We start from the raw sequence: 20,214 nt of genomic DNA, 5'->3' as shown, positions 1-20,214 counted from the left end.
GGTGATCGGGAATACAGGAAATCCACGAGTAACCGAAACCATAGTTTTTTCTTGTATATCTCTTTTATTGAACATCATGAAAAAAGTAGGGTGACGCAGAATTATAAGGGAATGTGAAAGAGGGTGCAACGATTGTTGGTGATGTTTTCTGAAAGAACGTAGCTATTTCTGTTTGCCGTTTCTTCTTCATATCATCAAGTACAAGCTTATATATTGGAATATGATGACAAGGCTTCCTGTACTAATTTTTCTACATGTGAAGAACGTAAAATAAAGGGATCTATATCATGAAAATAATCTATTGCTGATTTGAGCTTGCGAAGCCCTCCCGCTATGTTACTCACGGTGAACTTGTCTTGTACTTCTTCATCTGGTACCGCTTCAGTTTCAGGAGCAGTCAACTGCATTAATTCCTCCTCAACCAATACCTCTGAATTGCTATTAATTAGCTATTCGACTTCTATATCCATATCATCGAGCCCTTCTCCACCAACATGTTTCGCTAACGTGACAATGTCTTTTTATAGTCTCTTCAGATTGTTAGTCGCTGTGGTGGTCATAGCGGCGAACTCCCGTCGCGAGGTTCCGGGTTCGAACCCCACCGTCGTCACAGTGGTGGTTGGCTGAAGTTGGTTTCCTGTGGTTCCCAACTTCAAGGAGCGAATTCGAGCCGACCTCCCCTTTAAAAAGTCTCGCCGCAGAGAGCAACAGACATACAAATGTAATTAAATCATAACACATCACTCACTTCACTTCTGAAATATAGATGGCAGCACTGGGAAATCAAACACAACACTACATACGCACTCAGACTGTTAGGTACACACCATTGAGAAGAAATATAAGTATAATATAAATATAAATAATAATATACTTTATTTCTCCTCTAAGGTACACACACGGTTACACTTCCGGCACAACTCACTAGGTAGTAAATCGCCCATAGATGGTGATAGACCTGAGTTGTGCTCGGTTTGAGAGAAAGAAAGTCTCTTCAGTTGAAATGGTTGTGTCCTTTAGCGCACATTGTGGCCAAAGGTTAATCCAACCCGAGAATGTTTCTCTCTTGGGAGCTACTACGGCTCAAGTGATGACAGTAATGTCGTTTAGCGAGCAATCCAAAAATGAACCATCCTAAACATGCACAACTCAAATTTTGTATACAAAACACATGAATGACAATTTCTGAGTGTTGCAAAAAAAAAAAAAATTCTAATGAAGAAAAAAAATCAACCCGAAATACACGGAAACCACGAATATAGGAGGGGGGGGGGGGCAGCCCGACTTTAACTCTCAATGTTTCACCTCTTAGAAAGCGCTAAAACTCGTAAGATGTCACTGCTCGGAATAATAAAATTATTCTACTAAAATAAAATTAGAAGAAGAAAAATATTAATAATTATTTTTCTCACAATTAAAAATTGATTCAATCATTTTTAGCTGCTCCCATTTCAGAATTTTTTCGAACTTCAGTATTCATATGGAATGAAAGTACATGTTAACTATTCCTTGTCAGAAATATTTAGTGAGTGGCGGTCTATGGGTTCGTGTGTGTATTGCTTGTGAATTGTGTGTGTAATATTGAATACGTGAAATAGGATTCACGGCGTCGAATTCCTTCGAATTTTCGAAGTATCCGTGAAGAGCAGGATCCGAATCACGCCATGGCGTATAACTACGTTGTCACCGCTCACAAGCCCAGTGCCGTGGGCTCTTGCGCTACTGGTAAGGGAGAAAGTTTGTTTATTGTGTACATCTATCAATCAATCGTGTTTGTACGTAGTATTGCATGTCGGTATTCATGTCTTTGATGCACACACTAACCTTCAACCACGTGATTTGATCCAACCTTGTGTGAAGAGTACTAATAAAAAAACAAAAAAGAAATGATGGCCGGAGTTCATTTTTGAAGGGCAATGAATTTTATCGTGTATTGGCGAAGATTTCATTAGCGAGGTTGCCGGGAATTGGCGATTTCCAATTGCCCAAAGACTATGTCCCCCCTTTCTTTTGATGACCCGAAATTTTTTTGTTTGCCAGACATCTTCGAGATCTAGAAAAAAATTGCACGGCATTCAAATGCACCCACAAAATAAGCACAATAACTCAAAATGCAGGGAGGTAACGTCAAACCTCAATCAACACCAACCACATTCTTTGTACCAATCTGTGCTTGAAACTATTTTAAGAAGGAACTAGAATGAGATAGATACTCGATGAGATAGATGGAACTAGATGTAAATGGATGTCTGGTCAGCTGGGGGAAAAATGTTCATTTTGATGTCCCCTTGTAGTGTTGGAGAATCTACTAAATGGGATGAAATGTGTGTTCCCTCTGGTGGGACACCCAAGGCATCAGTCACCCCCACTCCCTAGTTGCGGCCCTGGTAACGAGCATGATAACTCTAGAGGGCTAAGACATTGATGACGGAAATGAATTGACTATGGTGCTGAAAAGGTAAGGATAGCATGTTGGCTTGAACATTCCAGTTGCCAAAGGAAAATTTTCAAACAGCCAAGGTAAACTATCGGAACCAAGTGGGGGGGGAGACAACTGACTTTGAAAAATACACTAGAAATGGTGTATACACATACACAAATATATATACGAGGTGCGCTTCAAAATTAAGGACCGATCGCACATACACGTATAAAAAACAAATGGCAATACCGATTGGTTCACGCATGCATAGCAGCACTACTTGGTTTGTTGGGAATGTAACCGCCATATTTCTATCATTTGATTGTTGTCTGCCTTTGCAAGACAGTGTGTTAAAATGAGTGCGGTAATAACAAATCCCACCAGTTGTGAAAGTCGATCAGTGATTAGATTTCTAAATACAAGAGGGTACCATACAGCTGCTTTTAACTTCGTGCTGCTCAAATTCACAGTCAATTGTGTGAATTTGAACAGCATTGTTCCCATATCATTGCTGGTGATGAAACGCGGATTTCATACGTCAATGCTGAGACAAAACAACAGTCCGTGCATTGGCGTCATTCCGTTTCACCTAAACCAAAAAAATTCAAACGAATCCAGTCTCAAAGGAAAATCATGGCAACTGTATTCTGCGACCAAAAGGGTGTGCTGTTGATTGATTTTATGAAACCTGGAGCAACCATTACATCATAAGTCTGTTGTGAAACACTTTCTAAACTGCGTTTAGAAAGGTTTTGGACCGTTTAGGACAATATGATAAAGTAGGATGAGAATATGATAAAATCCAAAATCCCTTGCCAACCCTGGCTCTATTTCATTATGCGACCCGAGTCACAGTTTTCTGAGACAGGTTAACCAATCGGTCCATTCCCCAAACAGTAAATCAATTGTGCTGACCTAACATTGGTGCAATATTTAAAAATTTAAATTGAAATGATCTCTTGTGGAAAGAATCCTGATACCTTATAATGATACTCAATTCAAAAATCATTGGCCACATGTATAGGTTAATGGAGATTTTATTGTACATGTATTTTGTTATAGGTGTGATTGTGTTTTTTTTCTCGTCCTTTTCAGGAAACTTCACTTCTCCCACTGATCTGAATTTGATCCTCGCAAAAAATACCCACATAGAGGTGTATCTCGTTACTCCAGAAGGCCTGAGGCTGATGAAAGAAATGAACATTTATGGTTGCGTTTCACAAATGAAACTTTACAGACCCATTGTAAGTTCTTTATACATATAATTTGAAACTTCAGGTGGCCTGCTTTCTCCGACTGGATTTTACTGTCTCGTTTGTCTACTAGGGCTTTAAACTTTTTTTTTTTTGCTTAGTGAAATAATATTAATAAAGGCGCTGTTATAATAATACTGATGTGACAGCAAGTAATAATAGTTTTTCTGATTTAATCCAAGTGTGGTTTAGGTGTGCCAAGTTGACAATAATCATGGCTTGCAAAGTGAGCGCCTTGCTATCATCATCTATTGATACACAAATATTCCAATACATTTGTGTTACGGTAGGCAGCTGCATTTCTTAATCACTTTTTAATATTTATATTCGGGGTGACTTGTCATGAACTATCATGACAAAATAGAATCAAAATCACATCTATAGTTGTAGTTGTAGAAATTTTATTAGGTTCCCTCTTTTATGCCTCATTTGCATATTCGCATGCAGGTATGTTAGCGATTGGATGAAACATTTTCTGTACTATTGTATTGTTGAATTTCATATCATTTCGCTTTCATCGCATGGTGCTGCTGCATATTCAGCTCGTAGTCCCCCACCCCGAGAATAAGTAATAAAAATTGAATCAATCTATAAAATGTTTCACCATGATGGCCCATACAGTCGTGTGAAGCAAGCGCATCATGACCCTGCGCTCCCCAGGGACATCGGGATGCTTACTATTGATATTGTTAAATTGTTAATCTGGGTCTTTCTATTTTATATTTACTGTTTGAAACATACAAAATCTTTAATAATAAAAAGATGGTAAGTTGTTTAATGATCGCAAATTGTGTGCTAATTGTTATCTTTACTGTATGTAATCAGACATTAACAATTGAGTTGCATAGCGTTGATTCTGATTCCCCACTTAACGTTATTGTGCTTCTCTCTGTGATGACTTTTTTACCAGTGACATAGCATTATAAAGGATATTGACGGCCCAGTTTATCAATTGAGAAAATTGGATTTTTTTAATTTTCCACACCATGAGAACAGTGGAAAATGCCTCTACATATTGCAAAACAACTCCCAACTCTGCTTTTACGCTTCCTACTGTAATTGAATCAGTTGATTCGCATTGAGTTTCACGCAATTTTTAAAATGTGGGTATCTCAAAATAGCCAATTCGAGTTGTTGCCTTTTTTGAACTGCGGCGGCAATATGTATTAGATAAAATAGATGCTTGCTGATATTGCATTTTCATGCTCATTTCCATTCATTTATTGTGATCATCTCTTTCCCAAAGGGTGAAAATAAAGATTTTCTATTCTTTTTGACACACAAATACAATGTGGCAATTTTGGAATGTGTTCAAGATGGAGACAACATAGATATTGTTACAAGAGCACATGGAAATGTAGCTGTAAGTATCTATGCCATTGTGTGCTTATTTATTTTTAGAATTTATAGTTAGTTATATATTGTCCTTATTATGTTTTTCCCAAAATGTAGTAAAACTGATCTAGAATGATGTAGAAACTTGGAATTCGAGCTCCCATGTGGAGTCTGATTGATCCCCCTGCTTATTAAGTGGACTTGTCTTTTCAACTCACACACGAAAACTTCATTCTTTCAGTAGCTACTACCACTAAACCATACATGTACCTCGTCCATATTCCTCTGCTGAACCTCTAACGAATTGGTACATGTTGAAATGTGAGTGTATGTGTAGTGAAACCTGACCTGACGTGAAGTTTGTTTCTGTGTAATGCTTGTTGTGTAGTGCTGCCATCTGCCACCAGTTTTTTCTAACTATGAGTGAAGTGTAATGATTGAATAATTGAATCATTATAGGCCTGTTGCTCTTTGTGGCGAAACTTTTCAATGAGATCAGCTCGCTGTGCCTTGAAGTTGGGAACCACAGGAAACCAACTTCAGCCAACCACTGCTGCGATAGTGGTGGGGTTCAAACCCAGATCCTTGTGATGCGAGTTCATCACTATGACCACTCAACCACCACAGCGGCTCTTTCTGTAGCTGAGATCATTAGGCCTGGAATACACACGTTACCAAGCAGCCCGAAAGCCTGCCACTGTCGAGCAAATGCAACCAGTAAGCTTATTGGTTGCATTAGAGGGAATGATTTAATTGGTTGTGTTTGCTTGAAAGTAGCACATTTTCATGCTGCTTAGTAGCATGTGCATTGTAGGTCTTATTCTCGTAGTGCTGTCGGAAAAGAAAGTTATATTTGTGCAGTTATATAATTTACCACTACTGGTGCATACATGAATCTTACTAATGCAAGGTTCGTGTATGGTTATAAAATGAGGGAAAGGAATTTTTTCAGATTAGATCTTTTTTTATTTCTCCTCTAATTCAAGTTGGTGAAAAAATATATGTATGGTGTACCATATAGATAAAGATAGAGTATTTCTCTTCTGTGTTTATATTATCGTACCTATCTGCTGATCATGGAGGGAAAAAGCAAGAATGACAGGGATGCAATATTGCGCCAGCGTTGTGCCTAGAAGAAATGATAAAACACTTCTACCATTGCAGCTGAAATTTGCCACTGTAAGAAGTGTATATCATTCGGACAAAGAAATTATTTTTGTAGAAGAAGTAATTTTCAGCGACCATGACACTGACTGGAGTTTGAAATTAGCAGAGCCAATGAAATGAGTGATAAAAGCAGCTAAAACAAGAGAAATTCGAGATAAGTTTTACATAGACGATTTTTAAATTTAAAAAAATAATAGTTTTTCTCGTAATTTTTTAGTGCCACTAAAATAGAATTCTAACCTGTGAGCCCATACATATGGGTAAAAGGAATCGTTCTCAGTCAAAAAATTTCTGAATGTCAAAAACCTAATTATTAAAGATATTTTTTGTTTTAAATAAATGGATTTTTATTTCTATAGTATTTTCTTTTTATCTAGTTGCACATGCCTTCTCTAATTTTGAATATGATGTCAAATGTGATTTTAGGATGCAGTTGCCAGGCCTTCAGAGACTGGTAGTATTGCTGTGATAGATCCAGAGTGTCGCATGATAGGTCTCCGTTTGTACGATGGCCTCTTCAAGATAATTCCACTGGATAAGGATATAAGAGAGCTCAAAGCTTTCAATTTGAGGTTTGAAGTTCCATCTTACCTATAATTTTCTTCAACTCTCTTATTGGTCGAATTTCTTGTTCGCTTTTTTTTATTTGCAGATGAAATTAAGAATATTGATATATATATATTTATTTACATCAATTTAAATTTGAGCAGATATTTATAAAGCCTTTTTGAAAGAAACTTTTTACCTGATTTTTCAGATTTTACCTGGAATATACCAGTTATCCTATTGAGTTCGGGGGTGCTTTTCATGTTTAAGTACAAAAATGTCTATTAATGCTATAACACTGGGTCTAATTGCCAATGGGAAACTAACATTAAATATTGAAGTAGTAAGAAATGGACAAAAATTGATAAATTCATATTGCAAAAGTTTTTAAAATAATTTAAAGTGTGACCTATGTTTGACGTATTTACAGATGCCCCCATCCCAGCTGGGGTTTCGTTGCTCTATTTCAGGGGTCTTCAACCTTTCAGACATTGTGGGCCAAATTAAACTTTCCACAATGTCTGTGGGCTACCATACCATGGTATCCTTGGTTATTAAACACTTTTATTTGCTCTGAATTTATTTTTCATTAAATTTGAATATTTGCTTTTAAATAATGTTCTTTTATCAATCCATTAATTAGTTTTTTTAATTTTTTCTTTTACTAAATCTGAAATTTCTAAAATTCAGAAATTATTTTTCATCAATTTTAAATTTTCATTAATTATGAAATTCTTTCAAAAATTTTAAATTTTGTCATGAATTATTACATCTAACAACTCTGAAATTGTTTCTTTCAGTAATTCTGTGACTATTTTTCATTAATTATGAAAAATTGGTTTTCCTCAGGTTTTCAATAATTCTAAATCTGTTTGTTTCATCAAGGCGTTTTTTAGCATTTTTGTAAATTCTGCAGTTATGTATACCTTTGGGATGCCAAATTTGGCCTCTAAAAATATGTTGGCCTATATGAAATCATAGGCCTCAAAAACATTTTTCTCAGGGTCCCCAGAATTCATTATGACGACCCTTTTAATATATCAAATGCATTGCATTACTATTGAAGCTGGAAAGTATCTCACAGTTCTGAATACATTAGTACAGATTTCAGTGGCCAGAGGTTCTTTAACAATTTTTTTTAGAATTTAATCTTTTTCTACGTAAAATAGCTATTTTCTAAAAATGGCTGGCAGGCCACAGCAAAAAGCTCGGAGGGCCACATTTGGTCCATGGGTTGAAGACCCCTGCTCTATGTACTAAAATGTTATTTAATGTGCCCGTCGGGGTGGAACTTAGATTGAACTTACATTATGGAAAAAGTTAGAATGAAAATTTCAAGTCTGCTGGGGATCACTGATCTCATCTTCTCAGACCATAGGTTGAGAAAGGTTGTTATGGTGAACCTAGATAATTTTTTTTTGACTACAACTAAGCAGTAATCAGAGAATCTCTGCCATTATATGGTTGAAACAAAGAAATCAGTGAATATTTCTCACAGGTATAATAGAAAAACAAACTTAAGATTTTTGTCTGTTTTAGTTTTCATTTTTACATCATAGTTTTCTCTGCTAGTGTCAGTTCATGAGAATATAAATATTTGAAAACTTTATTTTGATTTCCCAGAATGGATGAGCTTCATGTCCAAGATATCAAATTTCTTCATGGATACTCTAATGCTACACTTGTGCAGATTCACCAAGATACCCAAGCAAGGCATGTCCGCACCTACGAAATATCTCTGAGGGATAAAGAGTTTATCACTGGTCCTTGGAAGCAAGATAATGTTGAAATTGAAGCAACCACGTTAATACCAGGTAAGTCTTGTAGAATCTTGATGATTATGATAAGCGTAGACAAATTACTATGCACACAGAATATCACATGCGCAGAAATATTGTCAAAGGAGAAACAATCAAAATTTTATAGAGTAGAGATTTTATTTTTTTGTCTCATGGTGTTTTCAATGCATTATAGTAGACTCTTATTATCTATCAGACCAGGGTGCGCCAGATTACCGGAAGTTAATTGAAAAAAAACCCATTTAAATAATAAACTTCTGCGCAAAGATATGGTCAAGTGACATGTTTTCTTCTTCTATACTCGAAGAAAACCTGCCTAAAAATGGCAGATTAGCGCACTGCCAGATTATTCAGAGTCTATTAAGTTTTAAAGTAGTTTGTGAATACCAATTATTGATGCATATATAAATTTATATTATTTAGTTCCTGAACCTGTCTGTGGTGTTATAGTAGTTGGACAAGAGACACTCACATACCATAATGGTGAGAAGTATATAGCAGTGGCTCCACCCCTTATAAAAGTAAGTTAACCTTTTACAAGTCAAATTAAGATTTGAATTGATTTTCATAATTTTTTTTAATTTTCTTCCCCCCCATCCCCATTCCACCTGATTCTTTAGTTAAGAGATATCAACAGAAAAATTCATGAATTTTTTTTTGCTTTTGTATGGTTTCTGGATTTGCCCATGTCCATGAAAACAACATTGAAATTAAGACCAAAATACTTTAATTGTATTCTTCCTTAAAATTAAGTGACCTAAAGAAGGCAGATTTATGGCATAAGTGCTTGAATAAATGAAATTTTTAGTTTTGGTAATTGAGTTTGGAATCTCACACCTTCAGGGCCAGAAAAAAATCAAGTGCTTTTATGAACAAAAAATAAATTTCTTAAAGGCTAATTAATAGAATTGATGTTCCTGACTGGAATCCTTGGCCATTAAAAGTTTAACCAGTCATCTGGCTACACCGGAATAGCATATTATGCCTGTTTTTGTGGGTAATTTAGAATAACTACAGTTCGCTCTCAGTATTCGCAGGAGTTATGCTCCACAGGTCGCCATGAATACAGAAAATCTGTGAATAGCACAAGTCATAAGCTTTTGTTTTGTCATTTCATTGAATATGTTTTAGTATATTGACACGGCTTCATCTACTAAGTTTTACACTTGTGGAGTATATGTTTGGGTTATTTCTGTGTAAAAATTCATTGATGATTAAAACTTTTGAAGTACATCTGCTATGTTGCTCAGAGTGAACTTATCTCTTCCACTTTTTGATCTTTATCTTCTCAGTGGGGTATGATTTCAGTTTCAGGAGCCGTCATCTCGATTAATTCCTCCTCCGTCAATGTATCTGAATTGCTATTTGATTAATTCTTGGATTTTGGGGTTCCATATCACCAAAGCCAATTGCATCCACTTGATTTGTCAACATGACAATGTCTTTCATGATTCGATTGGTTTAGTAGAAATGGAAGTGACCTCAGGCATACATTGTGGTTAAATAGGTTCTTCCAATACAGGTTTATAGCTCGAGTAGTTGATGCGTCAAATTGTTCTTGCTAAGTTTTTTTTTTAATTTTACAGAAAAATTTCCGGAAACCCTTGAAGAGACCCATCGTCAACACATACAATTCATATTTTGTTCTGATACCAGAAAAAATACAGGAACAGTGTTTTTTTTTAATGGGGCATTCTCTCTACAAAATGGAGGAAAATACTACGAATATGGAAACTGTGAACACTAAATTCATGAATATTGAGGGCCAAATATATTAAATACTGTAATTATTAAATTTGTTTTTGATGATTTTGAAAAACTGCTAAGAACACTATGAACATGGTTTCAATATATTTGTAAAATATTGTAATAAAAAAATATATTTTATTAGCTTTAAATTTTTTAAAGAAAGGAAAATTAACTTTCCACGTGACTGTTCGAAGTAGTCCTCATATTGTAGAGACGAGTAAAAAAATTAATAAGTATATGAAGCACTCGTTGTTCTCTGCTGTCAAGTTTATTGATGAGCGATATTTAATCATGACACACATCTGTATTATGATGTGTGAATTGCCATGTCTGTCAGTCTCGATGAATTTTTGGATTTCAAAGAAAACTAAAAAAAACCTGCTAGTTTTCATTATGAATCAGGTGAATTTTCTTTCAAATTTAATTTTTTTTATTATGTGTTCTGAGGTATATTTTGTAACTTCAACCAGTATTATGTAGTAGAATTTCAATTATTTATCCAGAACTCTGTTACACACCATCAGCTTCTTAAGTGATATGGAAATTATTGCAAAAGTTTAAAATTTTTCTATTGATGCAAATGAAAATGTTAAATGAAGGCAAAAAGATTTTGCACGTGCAAATAAGCAACAATGATTTCTTTTTTGTAGTGATTTTTCAGAAAGAACTTTTTGGTTGTAGCAACAATTTAATTATGACTCATCAGAAATAATGCTAATTAAAAGTTTATTATACAGCTGCAAAGCATAGAGTAACTATATTATCTTCATTTTATTCTCAAACATTTTTGCTAAAAAATCAGTGCACTTCTACGTGTGCTCTTTTTGTTGCCTGAATGAAATAGATCCGATGACCATATCTCACATTAAAGCACACACTGCACATTGATTTTGAGATTATTTCTTTGCACTTCAAAAATTACATTGGGATTCTCTGAGCCCAAAATTTGGTAATTGTGCTTATTACCCCTAATGGACATATGGAATGTTGCCTCATCTGAAATAATTATTTTGGAGAAGAAATAAGGTCACTGTCGATGAGCACCAATATCTCCACAGAATAATCCGAGGTTTCTCTTAAGGTGACACCATTTCTGTGTTTGCTCTCAACAACGGCATCACACGTAATGACACTTTCATAGAATTTGCTGTGAAACTCGCATAGTTCGGCAGTTAAATTTTTTTATATCGTCATCTTCTGTGACATTAATGATTCTTAATCGCTGTTCAAAATTAGGGACATTCTGTATGTTTGACTACAATTAGTTCTGATGATACTTGACCTTAAGATTCCTGCATCTTCATATCTGATTATCTGAAAATTTCAACTTTCCAACCTACATATAACCCAATTACATTGAATAATCCAGGTTTTAGTGTTCTAATTCATAATGGCGAGACATTGAATTCATGTTGTATTTATTGGTGACTCTTTTTGCATGATCTTTGATATATTTTAAAATATTTTTGAGTCTAAGGAGAACTCTCACTCTTTTTCTAGCAATCCTGTGCTTATAATTATAATTGATTTTTTTAATCTTTTAATCATTAGCAAAGCGTGGTGACATGCTTCTGTACAATCGACATGTGTCGACACCTAATTGCCAGCATGTCTGGAAAACTCTTCATGATTCTTCTTGAGAAAGAAGAGAAAATGGATGATACGATAATTGTTAGAGACATTAAGCTGGAGTTTCTTGGTGAAGTAGGTTCAATTTTAATTATAAATTTTTCCTCTGGAAGTTGACTCAATGTTTCAGTTTATGTATTTCGTAATTACTGAATTGAGAACAGAATGTTTTTAAATTTGAGTTACTTGAGAACACTAACCATTTTTTTCCCTGATATTTTTGATTATAAAAAAAAAATATTTCTTAGGGAGGATTGCATAAAATTTTTTTTTTAAACTTATATAAAGCTTTTTTTTAGATCCAGTAAACTTATTCACAAGTGTGTATGTTCCAGATTACCATACCAGAATGCATGACATATCTAGACAATGGTGTGCTGTATATTGGATCACGATTAGGTGACAGCCAGTTGATAAAGCTGAATGTTAAACCTAATGACAGCGGTTCATATGTGGAGGTCATGGAAACTTTCACGAATCTGGGACCAATCGTGGATATGTGTGTAGTTGATCTTGAGCGACAAGGACAAGAACAGGTATAATTTTTATCACATTCATTAGTGGAAATATGTAATTGAATTGTGTGTGTGTGATTGTACAGTTGATTCTAATTTTTACAAGTTCTAATAGACTTAATTCTGTATTTATTGGAATTGAATTCTGACCTTGAAATCATTTTACCTTCAAATTTTATCCCTGAAACACATTGTTAAGGAAATAATATATATAACTTCTAGTTACTCAAAAGTCATTCATGATTACTTTTTTAGTTAGATTAATTATTAAATTCAGATTTTATATGTCTTACTTTTGTCTTTTTCTGCAGTCAATTCAGTTGCATGGGCTGAAACCTAGCTTAATTGCAATATCCACTAGCCATAACAGTTTTTCTCAAAATGTGTCTCATTGCTCATAATACGATATGGTTGTAAAAGGTATACTTTTCCAACCTTTGTTAAGTCAATAGCTGATGATATCAATGTGCATCTTTCATCAAAGTTTTAGTATGTTTCTCTTCTGAATTATTCTGGGGTGTTGCAAATATATGATAGCTAGGTAAGTTATATTCCTCCAAGCAATGAGATGAGACCTGACAACGTCACATCAGATGAGTTTTTTTTTTCTGGAATGAGGAGCCAAATGCGTGAAAGCCCAGTTTGCTGTTGAGCGATTCTCAATGCACAATCGTTTTACCTAAAACAATAACAATAACATCATCCAGCGTGACATGACATAATGTAGCCAAGTCTAACCGTGTGCTTGGAGGATTATAGCAGAGGATGGAGCAAGTTTGTGAGAACCATTGCCATAATGGAAAAAAAGAAAAAAAAAATCTGTTTAAATAGACAAATTTTAGAAAATAGTATTTGACTCATCTGTTTCTGCTAAGAAAAAAAAAATCAAGTTATTTTTTTTATCCATCCCTGGATCTCATCCAATCTAGCTTTCTTTCCCCAAAATTTGGTGATACCCTTGTATTTAATGCATAAGTGTTGCCACTCGTACCTAAATTTTTATACGCAATTTACATGTTTTTATTCATTTTCAGTTGGTGACTTGTTCAGGTTTTGGTAAGGAAGGCTCGTTGCGAATTATTAGAAATGGTATTGGGATACATGAACATGCTAGCATTGATTTACCTGGTGTGAAAGGTATATGGCCTTTGAAGATTTCTCCATCTGAAGAGATATACGATAACTTGCTGGTTCTTGCTTTTGTTGGACAAACAAGGTATGTTAGTTGTAGTCTGTTGTATAATTTAACTGAATGACAGTCGATGAATCTTTGAAAAAGATTCTAGAGGAAGGAGAGGAGGGGATGTTACAAAATTACTTACAAAATGTTTTAGAGTAAAAACTTTTTTTAAATTATTCTAGTCATTTTTTCTGTACCTTTTCTGATCAGATTCTACTCTGTATGACAGAGCATTTTTGTTCTTAAACTTTTTGGAACCAAAAATCTGTCCCTTATTTGGGAGAATATATACATGTAGGACTTCCAGTTGATTGAGATCTTATCATAGGTTTCAAATTTTCATCTTGTTTCTGTTTGAAAAAGCTTATTGTTGGAAAACATTGTGTTTAGGGTTCTGCAACTGAGTGGAGAAGAAATAGAAGAAACTGGTTTTGAAGGATTTGATAAGACACAGCAGACATTTTTTTGTGGCAATGTTCACTCTGATCAGATAATACAGGTATGTTAAGCTAACATATATGACTTCACCCTTTCATACCCAAGCATTCATTTTTTGGAATTTTCAAAATGTTTTTGCATTTTTAATTGTCAAAAAATACATAAACGTCACACTTTTTCTGAAGGCACTTTCTCCTGGGAGCCATCTTAAAAAAACCCTGAAAGTTCAACTTTAAGTTCTGCCCTCTGATGAAAACCCCCGAAGTTCATATTCACCATATTTTTAACTTAAAACTTACACAATCCGTAAGTCAGGCCTTAACCCCCCTGAAGTCGAAAGAAATTCTACTATCAAAAAGAGTAACCCTCACATTTGTGGCACCAGGGTCTGAAAGGGTTATGTATGCTGTAACTTTAGAGTAACAGTTGTACAATATAGCTTTTATAAATGTGTTTTGATGTTTGTTGTTTTTTTTATGTGTTGTTTCATTCCATATTTGAGTTACACTAGTCTCTCGACTATATGGCTTGTGACTATCCGGTTTCCGTACTATCTAGCCTAGTTAAAAATTAATACATGATAATTTTCAGTGATGCCAAGCTGTACAAAAACGAGTTTTCGAATGTGGTTGCACAAAATCAACCATTTAAACTTTCGTGCTGTGCTAGCTACACCTCAAAACTGGACCGGTTTTTTCAGGGGTTAGAGCGTAAGTGTAGGAATATCACGCCATAGAAGAGAGCTAAAAGGGAGACACCCTGAGTCATCTACATTAAGGACTTTTAAAAAACTAAAAACTATGAGTTTTGACTCATCTTAGGCCTACCTTTTGACATTTGCGTTACTATTTATCAATGAAGAGTGAAATAAGTTTTAATATAATTTTGTAAGAATTTTTTTTTTTAAATTTACATTTTATGTTAATGTTTTGTTTATTTTAAAAACATATGGTATATGTTCATACTATATAGCATATATGATTTTATGTTTCCTGCAATCAAGATAGAAGAATTTATCCAAAAATGTAAAAATGTGTCAAATATGTGTTTTATTCTTGGATCATTCATTCTGTAATAAATTTTGAAAACATAAAGTTAGTACATAACAAACATTTATTGAATAGTCTCTTGTACCCAGATATCAGAAAATATGAATAGGAGTGGGTTTTGGTATAAAAAGGGTGTTTTGATAGTATAGGTGGAGGTAGGAAGTAAGCATTTATTGAACTTCTGCCTATTGCCTGTTCGGCTTTTCTGTTATCCAGTCCGCCCTTCGGTTACACTTTGATCTTAGCCAAAAGGCTGAGAGGCAATTCTGGATAGTCCAGTCTAATGTATATATATATATATATATTTCTGATAATTAAAACCACTTGTGAACAAATCTTTGTCTTTCGATTTTAATATGACATTTTTAATATATTGTATTCTCACCTATAATTTAGTTACTTATTTTGTACAGATATTCACAGTCAGTTTTAACAATATATATATATCCTAAATGTTGGACTAGGTGACTGCAACATCTGTTCGACTCGTTAGCAGAGAAACAAAGTTATTGCTAGACGAATGGAAGCCACCTGCTCAAAATATTTGTGTTGTGGCCTGTAATTTGTATCAAGTTGTCTGTGCAGTGAGGAATGAACTTTACTATTTAGAAATCGGAGTAGGAAATGTAAAACAAATAAGGTAATTAAATGTATATATTATCATTGTCATATCATTATGATATAGTGATAATATGATATATTGATAAGTATAATGATTGCTTTTTTGAAAAAAAAAGTTTTTGTTATGTCTGTCTATTTATGTATGACCCTTTATATAGCATAGCTCTGTTAGAAAAAAATGATAAAAAATAGATTCTGATGTGCATGTATTATATTGGGGAGTTATTTAGTGTGTGATGATAATCAATCTAGTAAAAATATGTGTACATGACAGTGACACAATGATTTCAGAATAAATCCAAAGCAATTTAAAATTTGTGAGTTTCGTATATCTGTTGAAGTTGTAAATTTCTTTGCAGGTATCCCTCTCTATAACACCGTTTTTGAAAGCTCATTTTACGAATTCCAGCCTGTAAAATTTTGCTTAGAGTTTAACTTTAATCCTGTACATGAGCTTGTAAACTGTAGATATAACATAGTTAAATCCTTTGGCGATGAAATGTGCTGGATTTGGTGATGTAGCTAGACAAATATGAGCGAAATTCTCAGATGCAACTCACCAGATCTGACTGATGAACAATGTTTGGTAGCACATTGACGATGCCATGGGAAATTAAATAGAAAAAATTCATTCCAGTGAAACTAGAATTTTTGTATTTTCGAGAAATATATGAAATTCTCTGGCTTCGTAACTAAAGTTTTTATAAGGGAATGAAAACTGCTTCTTGTCAGTCAAATCTTGACTGTTTCATAGAGTTATCAGCCTATCATACCAGGCTCTTCAGGAAAGAAAACATCCATACTCACTAGAATCAATCAGAAGTAGTGAAGACGGAAAAAGTTTAATTTTATTCATTCATATTGCCTAAATTCATGAGATTTATTCATATGAGTTTGAATAATTGATTCGTAAAAAAAAGTTCTTTTTCTGTTGGGTTAAATTTTTTTCAATCCTTCTGAAGAAAACCCACCTTTAATCCCTATCTTTTTCATGTTAAATTCAACCCTCTGCACGATTTGGTCGTACCCTTTATTCTGGGACTATTTTTCAGAACCAATCAATGGCATTAAGTGAGGGACACCTGTATTTGAAGATCATTGAAAGAATTTTGAATGTTTACAAATTTAATAGTGAAAAAATAAATTTCTGCCTATATGCACTTTTATTAAAAGAATTAATTCAAACCCCAATTCCATAATACAGAAGAACCTCAATAACTTAACTACCCAGATAACAACAACTATTATTGTCATGGTGGCCTTATATTAAATTCAATGGGCATGAAATCTCTAACTTGACACAAGATAGCTAAACCCTGCTTAAGTCAACTAATATTCACATTGTGTTATCACAACTAATTTTTCAAAATTGCTTGTGGATTGTGCAGTTAATAAATGTTCACAACATTTCTCTCATATACTTCATTAATTCTTCATTTTTTTTGTCGTTTGTTGGTAGAAAGTATTTTGGTATGCCTTGGTTGTAGGGTCATTTTCCACTTTTTGAAGCCTGGAAACTTGTCCTGTGGACTATCAAAGTCACAGATAAGCACAGATCGAAATTTTTAAGCAAGAGATGTTTGAATTAGCTAAAAATAATGTTTTTTTGGATCAAAATTTTTAAGTTAAGAAATTCAAATTTTCCTAACATTCAGCAATCGCAGTGCTCAGTTGTAAATAACAGATATTTTGATAAACTTATGACTTTTTCACCATAATTTAAGATTTCAGAAACTTCATAGAGAATTGCAGATTTTCTTTTGTTAATTTATAGATGATGGAATAGTGTTCAACTGTATATATATATAAGTGCATGTACATGACATAGATGATGTTTAAAAATTGAGAGGGTGAAATCAAATGAAACCTCGGTAACTTGACATCTGTTTAAGTTGACATGTTCATTGATACTTTTGGGGTGTCAAGTTATCGAGGTTCCTCTGTATCTACGTCAAATTATATAATATTTTTAAAGGACTTGATTACTGTTGTCTCAGTCTTTTTAATTACATCTTTGGTATCGTCTTTCTAAGATATCACATTGAAAAATGGTTGTGTTTTATAAGGAAAATACTTCTCAGAAAAGTGATCTTTTCATGAATTGTGACAATGATACTACAGCTTGATACAGAACTCTATGATTCATTTCTTTTCAGCACTGCGACTTTGGAATTTGAAGTTGCATGCTTGGATATAAATCCCCTGGAAGAAGGGGCCGGTCGGACTCATATTGTATCAATAGGTTTCTGGACCGATATCTCTGTTTGCATACTGAGTTTACCTTCATTGGAGCAGATGCACAAAGAGATGCTTGGTGGAGGTAGGCCTGTTCAATCTGACTTATATAAAATTTCATGTGTTCATATTTTATGTACAGTATTTGTCATGTGCTTCTTGTATGTTTCATTGTAGCTCTATTTTTTAATATGTTGCCAAAAATTTGATGTTGATTTGAACATTTTTTATTTTTCAAAATTAAAATTGTTTAATTTCTTAATTGTGTGGAACCTTGTGCATGTACTGCAATCAGAATCACTATATTTTTCATGCTCAGTAAAACCCCTCAGATGTGGTCACCACTCTTTTATTGCCAAATATTTCTTTTTGTTTTTCTACAAAAATCGTCAATATGAATACCATTTTTTTACAGCCACCTCTATTTTATGGACAAATTTTTTTTGTCCTGTTGGTGTCTGCAAAAGAGAGGTTTTACTATACATCCCTGCCTTTCACATAAGTTGACACATTTTGCCAATAAGCTGAGCATGGTCAAAAAAATGTGGACATTATTTGTAATTTTTATGTATCACTATTTTTCTGCATATAATCTACAGACATGTGAGATACAGGAATTTTTTAGTGGCAATTATATATGCAGCTGCATGTAAAAAACTTCATGAACCTTTTCTCTCTAAAAGATTGGAATACCAATAAATATTTAAAGAAAAGTAATTTGTAAAAATAATTTTTCAAAGATGTTTAGATTGAGTATCAGTGCTAGTGGAAAAATCAAATTTTTTTCTATTAAGATATGGCTAACAATCCCATCTATTTTTTAATATTTTGTTATCGGTGAATGAAATTTGCATAAATTGATTATACACAGGAAATAGCAGTAGTATATTTGAAGTGAAATAAAGGCTATCACTTTATCCATAACATACAGTAAGACCTCGGTATAACGTTGTCACTTTTTAATTGGTCCCTGCCTGCATAATTAGTGAATTGGGATTACTTGTTATTAAGTCACCCCGCTTATCAAACCATTTTTATTAAGTCCTGAAGGATGGCATTATACAGAAGTCTGACTGTACTAGAGTGTTTTAATCTTTAAACTGTGTAAATAGTCAGCAATTTGTAGCACTATGTATTATAATTTTTTTGTTTCTGTTTTAAGACATTATTCCTAGGTCAATCTTAGCTACAACCTTTGAAACATTACATTATCTTCTATGTGCTCTGGGTGATGGCTCTCTGTTCTATTTTGTTTTGAACCCTATGAGTGGTATGCTAACAGACAAAAAAAAGGTAATTCGTTTTAATGCTATTTTTTCCATTTTCAATAGCAATCAGTTTTTTGTACTGTATATTATCAGTATATTCTTACTTAACCCTTTGACTAGCATAGCAGAAATCAATAAACCCTTCCTTTAAAGAAGATAGTATTTTTTAATGAAGTAGGTTTTTTTTCTGATTTTCAGCAGGTGCATAGTAAAGAGGATGAGAAAATGTGTGCTGTTGAGAGAGATCAGATTTAAAAAATATCTGGACTTGTCATTTATAAAATACAGTCAATGCTCAATTTTATGAAGCTCCAATTTACTACCTGCACAATTTTACAAACTAATCTTTGGGTTTTAAACAATATAACTATTCCTTTAAACGTCTTTCCTATTTTTTTTTCAACTTTTAATTTTACAAACTATTTTTAACGTCTGTACAGGCTCGTAAAAATGAGCATTGATTGCAAAAGATTTTTCCTGCCCAGACATGTGGCATTGCCCATTGAAGGGTTAAATATATATAGAAAGAACTTGCCATGGTATTCATGGTTTTTTTTTTGCTGTTAAAATATTTGACTAAAAAGTATTATTCAATGTATAGGCACATAATGTTTCTCACTGGATAGCTTCAGTATTTGTGCACCCAATAAACTTTCTGATTTCTAATATGAATAATGTTGAAATGTTATTTTTCATTGTGATATTGCATTCTTACCCTTTTTGTTTCAGGTTACTTTAGGAACTCAACCCACTGTGCTGAAAACATTCCGTTCCCTAGCTACGACAAATGTATTTGCATGTTCTGACAGGCCAACAGTTATTTATTCCAGCAATCACAAACTGGTTTTTTCTAATGTTAATCTCAAAGAGGTTAATCACATGTGTCCATTGCATTCTGAAGGATATCCCGACAGGTTGGTTAACATTAAGTCCCAAATGTTTCCATATAATGACTATCATATATGTTTTCATTGTGATATACCGACCACCCAATATAAGGTCAGTATT

The 20,214-nt window shown here is 33.8% G+C and overlaps 1 protein-coding gene across 1 annotated transcript in view; it reads left to right on the top strand.

Annotated features, from left to right (window-relative positions):
• Positions 1–1,524: 1,524 nt before the first annotated feature.
• pic (DNA damage-binding protein pic) overlaps positions 1,525–20,214 on the top strand; it is a 36,929-nt gene continuing 18,239 nt past the window's right edge. The window contains exons 1-14 of the mRNA XM_089255471.1: positions 1,525–1,725; positions 3,518–3,666; positions 4,922–5,038; positions 6,604–6,749; positions 8,347–8,537; positions 8,946–9,043; positions 11,823–11,975; positions 12,236–12,436; positions 13,450–13,631; positions 13,986–14,094; positions 15,547–15,722; positions 17,860–18,023; positions 19,101–19,231; positions 19,936–20,120. Coding sequence (XP_089111597.1) covers positions 1,665–1,725; positions 3,518–3,666; positions 4,922–5,038; positions 6,604–6,749; positions 8,347–8,537; positions 8,946–9,043; positions 11,823–11,975; positions 12,236–12,436; positions 13,450–13,631; positions 13,986–14,094; positions 15,547–15,722; positions 17,860–18,023; positions 19,101–19,231; positions 19,936–20,120 — 2,063 coding nt within the window. The 5' untranslated portion in view covers positions 1,525–1,664. The remainder of the gene's footprint in view (positions 1,726–3,517; positions 3,667–4,921; positions 5,039–6,603; positions 6,750–8,346; positions 8,538–8,945; positions 9,044–11,822; positions 11,976–12,235; positions 12,437–13,449; positions 13,632–13,985; positions 14,095–15,546; positions 15,723–17,859; positions 18,024–19,100; positions 19,232–19,935; positions 20,121–20,214) is intronic.

This window comes from Pholcus phalangioides, unplaced genomic scaffold, assembly GCF_987345545.1.
Source record: "Pholcus phalangioides strain wild (caught in Gottingen) unplaced genomic scaffold, Ppha-v1.0 ptg000042l_1, whole genome shotgun sequence".
NCBI classification, from domain to species: domain Eukaryota; kingdom Metazoa; phylum Arthropoda; class Arachnida; order Araneae; family Pholcidae; genus Pholcus; species Pholcus phalangioides.
This window is presented reverse-complemented; position numbering and strand designations above follow the sequence as displayed.